At 38.9% G+C, this 14,169-nt stretch overlaps 1 protein-coding gene across 2 annotated transcripts in view; it reads right to left on the bottom strand.

The window, feature by feature from the left end:
- PLCD4 (phospholipase C delta 4) overlaps nt 1-14,169 on the bottom strand; it is a 946,362-nt gene that overhangs the window by 11,521 nt on the left and 920,672 nt on the right. For both annotated transcript variants that reach the window (XM_044075239.1, XM_044075240.1), the window contains one exon: nt 13,606-13,755. In XM_044075239.1, coding sequence (XP_043931174.1) covers nt 13,606-13,755 — 150 coding nt within the window. The remainder of the gene's footprint in view (nt 1-13,605; nt 13,756-14,169) is intronic.

Below are 14,169 nucleotides of genomic sequence, written 5' to 3'. Positions count from 1 at the left end.
TCTTTAGTTAGTTATGTCAGGAACATGGGTGGAAACTCCCAGATATACTCTGAATTGTTGCATAATGGTACAAAATATACTGAACCTACAGACATAGCCAACATCCTGGCAGACAGATTCAGTGCAAACTTCTCCCCCCCTTCCCCCCCAAAGGAGCAAATGCCTATCCCAACTGAATGTAACCTCCCTGATATCACAGATGCACAGGTGAAAGCTGCCCTCTCCAAAGCAAAAAACACAGCATCTATGGGACCGGACGGTGTCCCAGGCTGTGTCTTACACGAGATCCAAGAAGAACTGAACCCTCACATTAAGTCACTGTTCAGACTTAGCCTTACTACAGGATATGTACCCAAAGAATGGCGTACAGCTACAGTGGTCCCACTCCACAAAGGTGGTGCTACAACAGACCCCGGAAACTATCGCCCCATAAGCCTGACTAGTCTGGTCTGTAAAGCTATGGAGCGTATTATCATGGAACTCATAAACAAAGACATTGGGAGCCTCCAGACACTGGACCCTACCCAATTCGGCTTTGTTAAGGGCAGATCTTGCCTCTTAAACCTAGTTGATTTCTTTGAAACAGTTACCAAAGCCATAGATGAGGGCAAGGTATTCCACACAGCCTACCTGGACCTCGCAAAAGCCTTCGACACAATACCCCACTCAGGCATCATAAATAAGCTTACCAGCTTAAATATCAACCCCTATATCACAAGATGGGTTGCAAACTGGCTCAGAGATAGAACCCACATGGTCAGAATCACAGGTGCCATGTCCGAATCCAAACCAGTTACAAGTGGCGTCCCACAGGGCTCAGTTCTGGGACCTCTCTTGTTCGGTATATACTGCTCTGAGGTTCAGGCTAACACGGGGGGATTATGGCTGACAAAGTTCGCAGATGACTGCAAACTGGGGGCCATAATCGAATCTCCAGCTGACACAAGCACCCTCCAAAATGGTCTCACAGAGACAGATGCTTGGTGCCAGAGCCACGGCCTCAAGCTAAATGCTAAAAAGTGCATAGTCATCCCCTTTGGGAAAAACAAGGTGCCCACAAATTACCACATAGGTGGTAATCCATTAAGTATGGAAGAAGTAATTAGAGATTTGGGGACCAACGTAGATAGTAATCTCTCCTTTGATAATCACGTTGCCAAAGCGGTTGGAAAGACCTTCTATATAGCCCACCTTATCACGAAAGGGTTCGCATCTAGATCAAGAGAGGTCATTGTGCCCCTCTACTCATCACTCATCAGGCCCATTATTGATACAATGCCCCTTTTGGGATGTACCCTACCCGACACCTGCAGCAACTGGAAAGACCCCAAAAGTACCTCACTAAGAGGATCATGGGCTACAAACAGATGTCCTATGCAGCTCGACTAAAGAAACTCCAGCTCTACTCAGTTGCTTACCGCCTACTCAGAGGCGATCTATGCCTGACGTACAAAGCCATGTCAAACCCAGAATTAATGGACATGCTCCACCTCAAAAAATCCAAGTCCCTTAGAGCTACACGCTCCAGGGACCTAAACCTCATCACAAAAATAAATAGGACATGCTGGAGGGACAGATTCATTTCCCAGAGGCTCCCCTCACTCTGGAATAGAATTCCAATTCATGTTAGACATAGCCCCTCGCTGACCCTCTTCAAGCGAAATCTGGACGCGTGGGTGGGAAATCGCAAATTCACCCCTGGGATCTCTTCTGTGTCCCTGCTAGACAGAGGCACAGTAAACTAATCTTAAAAGGGTACCTTCTGTGACCTACTTTACAGAGGCACAGTAGGCTAATCTAATAGGGAGGCGGAAGCCAAATACACTCTGGCTAGGCTTATAAATGCTCTTGGGCAGATAGCCTAGTATCTACCTATGAACCTATGAACCATACTCAGCATTTATCTGCCCCATACTTGAGTATAACTCCCCATTCGGTATGTACCATACTAAGCACCTGCAGCAATTAGAGAGACCTCAGAGGTTTCTAACAAAGAATTTCAAGGGCCTCCAGCATATGCCTTACATGGACTGACTAAAATCCCTGTCACTATACTCTGTATCACATAGACTTCTTAGGGGAGACTTATGCCTGGCCTACAGAGCAACTCAAAACACAAACACAATGAACTTACTGCATATCCTTAAATCAAATGGGTCATTCTTGGGACTTAAATATGGCCTGCAACTTAAATAAGACATGCTGAAAGGACAAGTGTATTGTCCTGATTGACCATCCTTGAGGTATACTTATTTGTGAAGTAAATGAAAACACCTCCACCTTTAGTCCTTGTCTGTGTAGCAGCTGGTCTAACTAGTCTAAGCATTATAACCTTAACATTTGTTGGTGTGCTCCCTGTGGTTTTAAACCATGTCTCAGTGGCCGCACAGATGTCAACATTCTCTAGGGTAAAGAGAGCTTCTGGGGAGTGGAGTTTTTTGTTTATACTCCTAGCATTGAGCAGTAATACCTTTTGCTTTTCTTGGTTTTGATTTGCTCTGTTGTAAGCACTTTCAGTTTGTCATTGCCTAAAAAGGGCACTATGGGGGAAGACAGTGTTTTAGCTAATATTTGAAAGACTAGAGAGGAGCGGTACAGACCATCCCTGGCAAAGCAGCATGGTCTGTTGACATCTCCTTCCATGCTGACAAATATTACACCCCTTAGAATGACACCAGAAACTTAGCCAATTGTTAAAGTCAGGTATCTTTTGTTCGTATTGTGGCATCACCCTTGGAGAAGGTAAAATGCTGCTCAATGCTAGGCTCATACCAGCCTGAGACACATTTTATGAGGGCTCCATGATGTCTCTCTTCATATAGTCTAGTGCAGTATGTCACAGGTCACTTACTCCCACATGGACTATGACAGAGTGATACTGGTACTTGTGGCCCAATGACCTGAGTGGATGCATAGTGTAACAGATCCTAGCCCCTGACAAGCAAATGACCATGACTTTCTCCCTACTCAGCCTGGTGAGAGGGACATCAGTGTGTCTCATGATGGAGTCTCCAATAACCAGAATGTTGGAATGTGTGGTGGCTTGCCTTATGGACTTAGAAGTAGAGGCTCCATGAGATATGGTTCTATGTGTTGATGTGGGTGTTGTTTTGAAAGAGTGCATTCGGGGCTGCTGAGGGTATTTGTTATGTGTATTTTGTCTAAGAGGTCTTTTGGGTTTAGGAAAGTTGCATTTAAGTGCCTTAGCATATGTCGGTCTATATGTCTGCTTTGAACTATGTGTGATGGGGATGGCATGTGTACTACTGACAACCTTATTGACATTAGGAGTACTTTTATGTGAGAGCTTTGCCTCTAGTGACATTGTGTAAATACATCTCTCACATACAGTATTTTGTTGCTATTAGATTGTCCTGCATAGTCTTCAGAATAAAGTTGCACTCTCACTCTGTGTGCAACAAGCATACACCTTGACATGAAACAAAACTAGACTCAAGTAGTCACCACAGACCTGCAAGATACGCAATATAAATGTGTGCATTTCTTCTATTTGTAACAAAGTACATAAAAAGAATTATGCTCAGGTAGCCACCATAGGCCTACCCAATGCGCAAGACAAGCAAATGCACTTCCTTGGTTTGTAACAAATTACATATGTGAACATTAAAGAGAATTAAGTGCAGGCAATTGCCACAGTACCTGTAAAGAGCAATGATCACATACATGGACAATGATGACAGCTTGCTTTTGGTAGCCTTCACAGGTTGTTAATAGTAGTTGTACTATTTTGAAAGACACTTATCAACTATTAGAGGGTCTCAATGATTTACATCTGGATGTGGGGAAGACACAATACCTCCTGATTACCATGGATGTAGAGAAGTTATTTACTTCTATCCCCAATGAAATTGGGATACAGTATGTCAGGGAACTATTGCATAAGGAAACTACGTTTTCTAACGATAGGATTATATTGGTTTGTCAGTTACTGGACATCATCCTGAGTAACAATGTCTTCATGTTTGGTGATAGGTATTTCTTACAGGCATGGGGGGTGGCCATGGGCACCCCTTGTGCAAATACCTATGCCAACCTAGTAGTCTACTGGTGGGAAAAGTTGTTCCTATTTCCCCATGAGTCATCTAGGTGTATAAAGTATTATAAACGGTTTGTAGACGACATACTTATTGTATGGGAAGGCACGAGTGAAGGTTTTGACAGTTTCCTGAGATATCTAGAAACCACTACGGACTTCCTGAAGTTCACTAAAGAGTGTTCGTATGAACAGGTTAATTATTTAGATGTTACACTGAGGTTGACCCGTGAAGGTAGAATCATACCTACACTCTACAGGAAAACTGTGTGGAAGAATGCGATATTAGCGTTTGATAGCATGCATCCGAGATACACCTTTCAGGGCATAGTGAAAAGCCAGTTCATTAGAATATCTAGACTTTGTCAAGATAAACATGATCTGGTAAAAGAAGCAGACAACATGGAGCTTCTATTCAGGGATAGAGGATACGACATGGCAATGGTTAAGAAAATAAGGCAGGAGGTTATTGGAGATATTGAATCAACAAGTAAGGGTGTTTCAGTAATGTTGGGTCAACGTACCTATAATGGAGTCCATGGACCTATTACTCATGGCCATATGGTGAGTTATATCACTAAGTATACTAGTGATGTAGAAAGGATTAGGTATGTGATAAGGAAGATCTGGAATGTTCTTATTGTGAATAAACAAGTCAGAGATATAGTAGGGGCTCTACCCAGGTTTTGCTATAAGAATAGTGACAATCTCAAGATGCTATTATGTAATGACCAGCATGTTACTAATGTGAGAAAACCTAATAGTTTGGTTCTAGGAGAAATTGTGAGTAAAGGTACGTATCCCTGTCTTCATTGTCCTAGGTGTAACAACCTTAGTAAGGTACAGATGTACCAACACCCATACATGGACTATGTTTTCAAACCTAATCACTATGCCAATTGTAATACGAAGAATGTGATATATTTAGCCACATGCTCCCTTTGCACGGCCTTTTACATAGGTTTGACCAAAAGGATATTGAGGGATCGTATTTATGACCACCTATACGACATTCGTAGGCAGGATGAAACTAATGCATTAGCTAGGCATGTGAAGGCATGCCATACACATTCTTTTACTTTCAGAGTTTTGCAAATAGTGATAGTGAGCATGAGAGGGGGTGACATTGAGAACACTCTAGCTAAGGCTGAGCTTCATTGGATCTTGAAGCTAGCAGCACACTTACCACCAGGGTTGAACAATTGTGTCTCTTTAAAACCTGTGTTAGTTGAAAGAAAATAGCCTTCTATGTAGATAGCTATGAATATGACTTTTAAATAACAGTATTTGCAGCCTGGATGCGGATTTATAACAAGTTTTTGACACTTTATTGATTTATGGTTCAATCCATTATAGGATTTACATACCAACTTCCCTTGCATCCACGTTTACGTCGTCTAAGGTAGAGATTTCAGCTAACTGATACTGTTTTTAAAACCAACATTGTAAGGAAGTAGATTGTGATTTTTTGCTTTATCCTTAGCATACATATGGAGAGATTTTCATGTGTATTAGATAACCCGAGACTGTTAGATCCCATATATCTTGGGTTGTATAGGGATGTGTATGTACATGGTTGCATAACCAGACATCCATACTTGCAAAAACATGTTAACCCATTTGTTTATACATCTGTTTTTTCTACGCTCCTATCACTTTTATTGTTTGATTTTTCCTGGTCGTTTGTACCAAGGATGTACATCATGAGGTTAACCCTTGGATTAATCTCTGAAATCTTGCTCGTATACTATAGTGTTAGGATTCTGATGTTTGTCAGTTACGTCATGACCATCAGCTGACCTGTACCAGCGCTAGAGACAATATGCGGCTAGGTGCGTAACCAGAAGCTTGACACTACGTTTCAAGTTAGCGGTACATAGTAGTGACGATTTAGTCATATTTTGATATACGTCAGACATCTAGTTAGTTCCATGTTCAATCATAAGGGGATTTTTTAGGATGTATTGTCTAAATATGATCTACTGAATATGTTTCAATTTTGATGATCTGGTTTTAACAAAGCATTGTGGATCTGTTGTTTTTATGCCTAGACCAAATACTTCGCATGGTTTTGTCTACGTGTGAGTATTAAGCTAGGATAGTTATTAAGGGGCTTAGTTTTATTTAATTTTAAGTTTATGCTGTGTTTTATTTATATTTAGGAATGAGCACTTTTTCATCAATATAAGGATGAGAGTTTCAGTATTTGAGTTTTGTGCTGCAATGAAGGGGCATTTCCTTTGAGGAAAGTACATGTATTGCAGTGCATTGCTAAACTGTGGTTCGCAATTAATTAATGTGTGAATAGGCTGTTGAATTAACGAGCCCGCCAAAAAGATTTGTATTTAAATGTAAGCTAACTTTTGTAACTGTATCTGATGAAGCGTAGCTAGTACTACGTGAAAGCGCTTATTCCTTACCTTGTAATAAAGAGTCTTTGATTTACATGGTGATTGTCTATTGGAATCTATATGCAGTGAAGGAGTTTTATCGTGGTGACTATTCTTACTCTTTTATTCACATGAAACAAAACTAGACTCAAGTAGTCACCACAGACCTGCAAGATACGCAATATAAATGTGTGCATTTCTTCTATTTGTAACAAAGTACATAAAAAGAATTATGCTCAGGTAGCCACCATAGGCCTACCCAATGCGCAAGACAAGCAAATGCACTTCCTTGGTTTGTAACAAATTACATATGTGAACATTAAAGAGAATTAAGTGCAGGCAATTGCCACAGTACATGTAAAGAGCAATGATCACATACATGGGCAATGATGACAGCTTGCTTTTGGTAGCATTCACAGGTCACTGAGAAGCAACAATATGGATTTACAACCAGAACATACCTGTACATGAAAAAGTGGCCTTTATAAGGCCACAAAGAAACATGACAAAATTGCCCTGTTCCCCATTTCATACATGCAAATAGCTGGGCAATGAAAGAAAAGAGGTTTCAAATAGGTGAAAAAAAATGTACAGAATGTCATGCTGTATTTATGTCAGACTACATGTACCAAACTCTTCCTGTTAAATTGCATATCAAACATTGAATGTCAAAGCAATACTGCAGACTAAATGCACTGAACTCAGAATATAACTGCTTTGTAACTTAGTTGTGGTAGAAAAGGGTCTTCTGAACCATTCACCTGCCTAGTTATCAAATGATTAAATATAATAAAAATGTGACGTGACCCTTTGCAGGAGCTGTTGTAAATGGTAAATGGTATTGCTTCTGCCACAGAGAGAAAATGATGAAAATGCATAAACTATTGTGACTCTCATAAAACCATTAATAATTTGATGCTAGGAAACAAAGGTTCCCGCTCTCTGAGTAGGCCTCCTTCATATCACAGAAAAGTCATTGACTATCTGCTAGATATCACAACTTACTTTGGGCCACTCCATTCAACAAATCTACCCCACTAAAATATATATCATCATGCATATACAATATGCACTTACCATAACGTTCCGTCCGTGTTGTCCATTTTCATTCTTCCTCAACCTGTGGGTTTAAGATCCAACACTTGGATATGACTTGGATGCTTTATAAAGCATAGGCTCCGAAACTCGAGCTTCTTGACTACCCATAATGCATCATTCCCCAGATTACCTCAGAACGAGTATATATATATATATATATATATAATATATATATATATATATATATATATATACACACACACATATATATATATATATATATATATATATATATATATATATATATATATATATATATATATATATATATATATATATATATATATACACACACACACACACACATATATATATATATATATATATATATATATATATATATATATATATATATATATATATATATATATATATATATATATATATATATATATATATATATATATATATATATATATATATATATATATATATATATATATATATATATATATATATATATATATATATATATATATATATATATATATATATATATATATATATATATATATATATATATATATATATATATATATATATATATATATATATATATATATATATATATATATATATATATATATATATATATATATATATATATATATATATATATATATATATATATATATATATATATATATATATATATATATACATATATATATATATATATATATATATATATATATATATATATATATATATATATATATATATATATATATATATATATATATATATATATATATATATATATATATATATATATATATATATATATATATATATATATATATATATATATATATATATATATATATATATATATATATATATATATATATATGTATATATATATATATATATATATATATATATATATATATATATATATATATATATATATATATATATATATATATATATATATATATATATATATATATATATATATGTATATATATATATATATATATATATATATATATATATATATATATATATATATATATATATATATATGCAGTAAAGTGCATAATATCAGAAAGGCACTAAAGAACAGGTAGAGCAAAGATTAGGAACTCAAAGAGGAAGACAGCTATCTATTAGCATATCCATCAAGTCCTTCATAAAATGGACAGGGGGAAGGAGGGTGGGGAGGTTGACGATGAATGAAAATGGACAACACAGATGGAATGTTATGGTATGTACATAACTTCAATGTTATGGTTTGTACATAACTTCTTTATCTGATGTCATTTTCATTCATTCCTCAACCTGTGGGACAGAGTTCCCAGCTACATTAACCCAGGCTGGCCTTCATGGAGAGATATTTTGGAACACTGCAGAACCAAAGGCAGCTCTATTTCTAGACATAATGTACAGTTTATAGTGGGAAATAAAAGTTGTGAGAATTTGACCAAGAAGCAGCTGAACAAATATCAATTGAAACTGTTGCCCAAAAGGCTTGAGAAGTTGCCGTTGGTCTAGTAGAGTGAGCTTTGACTTTCTTAGGTAAGAGAACACCTTTAGATTTATAAATAAATGAAATGCAGTCTCTTAAACATTTAGCTAAAGCGGTCTTGGCCACTGGTTTTGCTCTTCAGACATCCGAAAAGGATATGAAAAGCTGGTCAGAGTTTCTGAAAGATTTTGTTCTGTCTAAATAAAAATTCAGCTGTCTATGAACCTCTAACAGATGAAGAGTATATTCCCCTTTGTTTTGGTAATTGAGAGGGAAGACTGGTAAGTTGCTAGACTGGTTAATGTTGTTCTCTGTGGCAACTTTGGGTAGAAAGGACAGGCTGGTACGTAAGGTCACTCCATCTTTATGAAAAATTAAATAAAGATATTTGGACATCTGAGCTTGCAATTCAAATACTGTTCTTGCAGAAGTGATAGCAATTAGAAAAACAGTCTTCCATGATAAGAATTTCAAATCTATTGTGGCCGAAGGCTCAAAAGGGGGATAACTAGTGTCTGTAATATCATAGTTAGGTCCCAAGGTGGTGGTGGATCTTTAACTGGAGGGCAAAGTAGAAAAGTACCTGTGAAAGAAGCCTTACACAATTTAGATGAAGTTAAGGATGAGGAATTCTTTCTAATATGATAAGTTGAAATGGCTGCTAGCTGTACTTTCACAGTAGAGTGACTTACCCCATTGGGGAAAATTTGAGCCCATATAGAGAATCTTTTCCATTTGATCTTATAGATTCTCCTAGTAGGTGATTTGTGGTAGGATATCAGAATGTTTTGTAATGGGGATGAAAGCCTGGACAATCTAGTCATCATTGGCCTGGGGTGAGTTTGCCCTGATGAATGAGATAGTAGATCTGGACACAGTTCCAGCACCCCAGAAAAAATCTGGCAAATCAAATGAGACCAAAGGAAGATGAACCCAATTTGTTGAGGCCAAAAGGGGGCAATGAGGATCACTTTGCTCTTCAACCTAAATGCTTTTCTGAAGAAATTTGGGAATCAAGGGAAGAGGTGGAAAAGCATAAAGCAGACCAGGACGCCTAGCATGGACTACAGCATCTCTGGGTGGCTGTCCCTGAGGGGGAATCAAGGCAAAGAACCTGCTGCATTTGTTATTGTAGGGAGATGCAAAGAGACTGCAGCAAGGGTGACCCCATTTGTGGAAAATCATGTCTGCCATTGACCGATTCAGAGATCACTCATGAGGTATCAGTAAGACTCTGCTGAACCTGTCTACTAGGATGTTGCATTCCCCCAGAATGTGCATTGTGATCAGAAAGTGGTTGGTAGAGACCGCCCACTGCCACACTCTCATTGCTTCTTGACACAGGGGATAGGATCTGGTTCTCCTTGTTTGTTGATGTACCATAATACTGACATATTGACCATTTGTGTCACAATAGTCCCTAGATGAAGAAAGCTGTGAAGTGCCTGCAATGACAGAAGGACCACCCTCATCTCCAGGACATTGATATGCTGGTTGTTCTTTTGTGATGTCCATGTGCCTTGGACTGTCCACCGCAGGAAATGCCCCCCACCCCCTGGGAGGCATCCATGGTCAACATGGTGTCTGGGGGATAAGAACAAAGGGCCGTCTTTGTTGAATCTCCAAGGAGTGGAGCCACCAGGGGAGAGAATCCTTGCACACTCATGATAGTTTGATTGGGTAGCTCAGAGGGTATTGTTGTAATGACCATTGGACTGCTAAGATCCATTGCAGAATTCTCATATGTAGTCATGCTGTCAGTAACAGGGTATGGTAGTAGCCTTGCTGGTGGAGTTGGAATTGCTTATATCTGTCTGATATGTAGTTTTAAGGTTGAAATTCTGTCTGGAGGTATACAAGCCAATATTTTGGTTGTATCCAGATATGCTCCTATGAAACTTGTGTTCTAAACAGGCTATAACTGAGATTTTTGCAGGTTGATGGTCATGCCTAAAGTAGGCGCTAGTTATAACAGATAGTCCTTGGCTTGGGTGAGTAGATGCCTGGTTCGAGCAGTTAGGAGCCAGTTGTCTAGTTAAGGAAACACATGGAACCATTGCAGTCTTAGATGAGCTGTAACTACCACCATGCATTTGCTGAACACCCTGGGGGCTGTGGCGAGACCAAAAGGAAGCACTCTGAACTGAAAATAACTGGCTCTCAGCCTGAAGTATAGATACCTTCTGGAGCATCTGTCCATCTTGATGTGGTAGTACACATACTTCAGGTCTCTTGAAAACATCCAGTCATCCATTTTCAAAAGCAGTAGAATGGACTGGACCATGACCAACATGAACTTTGAGTTCTTTACTGACTTGTTTAGGGATGTCAGATCCAAGATGGGCCTGAGGTAACCTGTCTTTTTTGATACTAAAAAGGATCTTGAGTAAATGCCTGATCCAAGTAAGTCTGGAGAGACCTTCTGGATGACTCTTTTTTTGGAGCAGCTTTGAGATATGCAGTGCTGCTGACTCTCCCTCTGACTGGGTGGAACATCTGGGAGGCAGCTCTTTGGTTTGGGGAGTTTTGAAAAGGGAATAGACTATCCTTTGGATATGATCCTATGCCCTCCAAGTGCCTCCAGAGCAGGACAGTCGGGCAACTTTTCAGGAGTGCTGAAAGAGTCAGTCTGAGAAAGACTCTTGAGACACTTGATTTTGTGGACCTCCTGTGCCATGTGGGTAGTGTCTAACATTATAATTGTTTCCCCCTCTGCCTCTTGGGGAAAATATCCCAGCGATTCCTGAAAAGGACCCCAAGATTTCTTGAACCACAGTTTTTTTCCCTCATGCCTATTCCTGGAGAAGGATCTTTGTGAGGTAGAAAAATTGATTCCAATAGCAGACAGGGTCTTTCTGCCTTTCTCACTATGGGAGAGTGTGTTTCTAACACATGGCCCAAACAACCATGATCTGTCAAATGGAACAGTGATGAAAGACATCTTGCAAGGTTCCACAAAGTCCCACAGCCGCATCCAATCATGGTGCCTAACGGCAATGCCAGAACTGGCAGTCCTTGAGGTACCCTCTGCAGCATGGGAGATTAACCTCATGGATGCATTAGAAACTGACTCTAGAGTGGCCATTCTGAAAGAGAAGGACTTCCTTTCCTCATCAAACATGGACTGTGGGACCAAGCGAGAGAGTTCTTTGATTAAGTCCTTGTAGCCTAGTAAAACAGGAAACAGTATTTAAAGCTTGCAAGCTGAAAAGAAACAAGGCATAAACTTTTTTGCCCTTTTGCCATGGCCCTAGACTCCCTGTTAAGGGTATGGACAGTAGAGCTTTCCTAGACCAGCTACTTTTTGGTGGTTGCTGCAACAACCATGGCATCTACCAAGATTCCTTTGGTCCAATGGGGGTTGATCAGAGGGGGCAGCAAGGATCTTGTCTGAATGTTTGGGGATAGGTTCTACAGTGTCCAGTTCCTTCCGTGCCCTGCTTGATACCAGGTCAATAAGTGCATCGGCGGGGGGGGGGGGCACCCAGGAATTAGATGGGCCGGACCCAAAAGCGTGCAAGAACACCATTTCCTTGGGGGTAGGGTTTTTGGAAGACCATCCACCTTTTTGGCACAGGATTTGTAAGATGTCTCAAAAAGGGGCATCCTCAGGTGGAGATCTGGGGGACCCTTCCCTTTCCTCAAAATCAGGGTCTTCTGTAATGGATTTTTCTAGGAGCTCTTGGTGCCTCCTTTAGCACCTTCTCTTCTGGGGAATCTCCTTGGTGGGGTGTTCCAGGGAGACATCAGGAGAGTTCTGTTCCAAGGGTCAAAGTACTTGAAGGCTTTGCTGGTCTGGTTGTTCTGAGGGTGGCAGTGCTGAGGTCTCAGAGACAGTATCCATGAACATGTGAGTGTGAATGAACGTAACTCAAACCAAAGAGAAATGGCCAGCTGTCACTATTTTAAAAGTAGAAAATGTGAAGACTTTTTTTTTTTTTAAGAAAAGGGTAGGAGATAAGAAGGAAGTAGTACTATAAAAGATACAAGATAAAATGGAGAAAACATGGACTTAAATACAAACATCCAAAAATGGAGCTCGAGCAAGCAGATCACTATGCTTTTCCTATGAGTGATAAATGAGATCTGGGGTAATCTGGGGGAATGAGGCACTATGGGTAGGGGAGGAGCTCGAACTTCGGTGCCTAAGGTTTAGAAAGTGGCTGAGATGGATTCAAGGTTTGGATCCAAAATCTACAGGTTGAGGAATGAATGAAAATGACAACATCAGATCTAGTATTTTCTTTGTACATTGCTCTTTTACAATTTGTTTATAGTCAAACATATTCACTGACCATTACTTTCTGCATTTAGCTTAGTCCCATATAAAAGCATAAGATACAGTTAACATTTTAAGTACACAACTGTTTCAAAGTTGCTTGAAGCTCCTCAAAACAAGTCCAAGTCTTCCCTGATATGTTGGCTCCAACAAATGAGAAATGTTGCTCAAAACAAAAGTGACAAACAATTTTATTATGTGGTTATTTACAATGTTGTAGAGTGATTACTTACAATATTACAGAGTAGTTACTAACAACATTACAGAGTGGTTATTTACAGTGATATATGTGAACACTGATGCCTGTGCTTACCTTCCTTGATGCTAGCGAAGGGTAAGGTGTATTGGCCCATAAAGTCATTCTTAGATGTCTTGTCATAGTCCTCAACCACAAATCGAACTAGAGCAAGTTCAGGAACATGGACAGTAAAGTCTAATATTTTACGCCAAACAGGATTGAACCCTAACAATGATGAAAATATGAGGTGAGTCACCAAGAAAACGAGAATGAAACACTGTTACTAAAATCAAACTAATGCAATGCCCAAGGTACCGGCATTAACAATGGGGTTCTGTATTGTTATGGTTACTTCTGAGCTGCTTCTCCTAGTTATAGCAAAAAAAGAAAACAAATGCACTCCATCTCAAGCTGTAAAAAGGGAAAAAAGTGATGGGATGGACTGGGAACACACCCTTGATCTGCCAGGTAGCATGTTTCTACCTAAGTCCAGGAGTATCACTTTTGTATGGCATTTCCCTGGAATGAACCTTCAGATGGAAGGAAAATATTCCATATAAATGTACCTGAGAAAAAATAAAACAAGCTGTTATATCACTGTATTGTTTAAAAACAATATATAAACTAAGATATACTGTA

This window comes from Protopterus annectens, chromosome 6.part0 (assembly GCF_019279795.1).
Source record: "Protopterus annectens isolate FY-2018-M chromosome 6.part0, PAN1.0, whole genome shotgun sequence".
NCBI lineage: Eukaryota > Metazoa > Chordata > Ceratodontiformes > Protopteridae > Protopterus > Protopterus annectens.
This window is presented reverse-complemented; position numbering and strand designations above follow the sequence as displayed.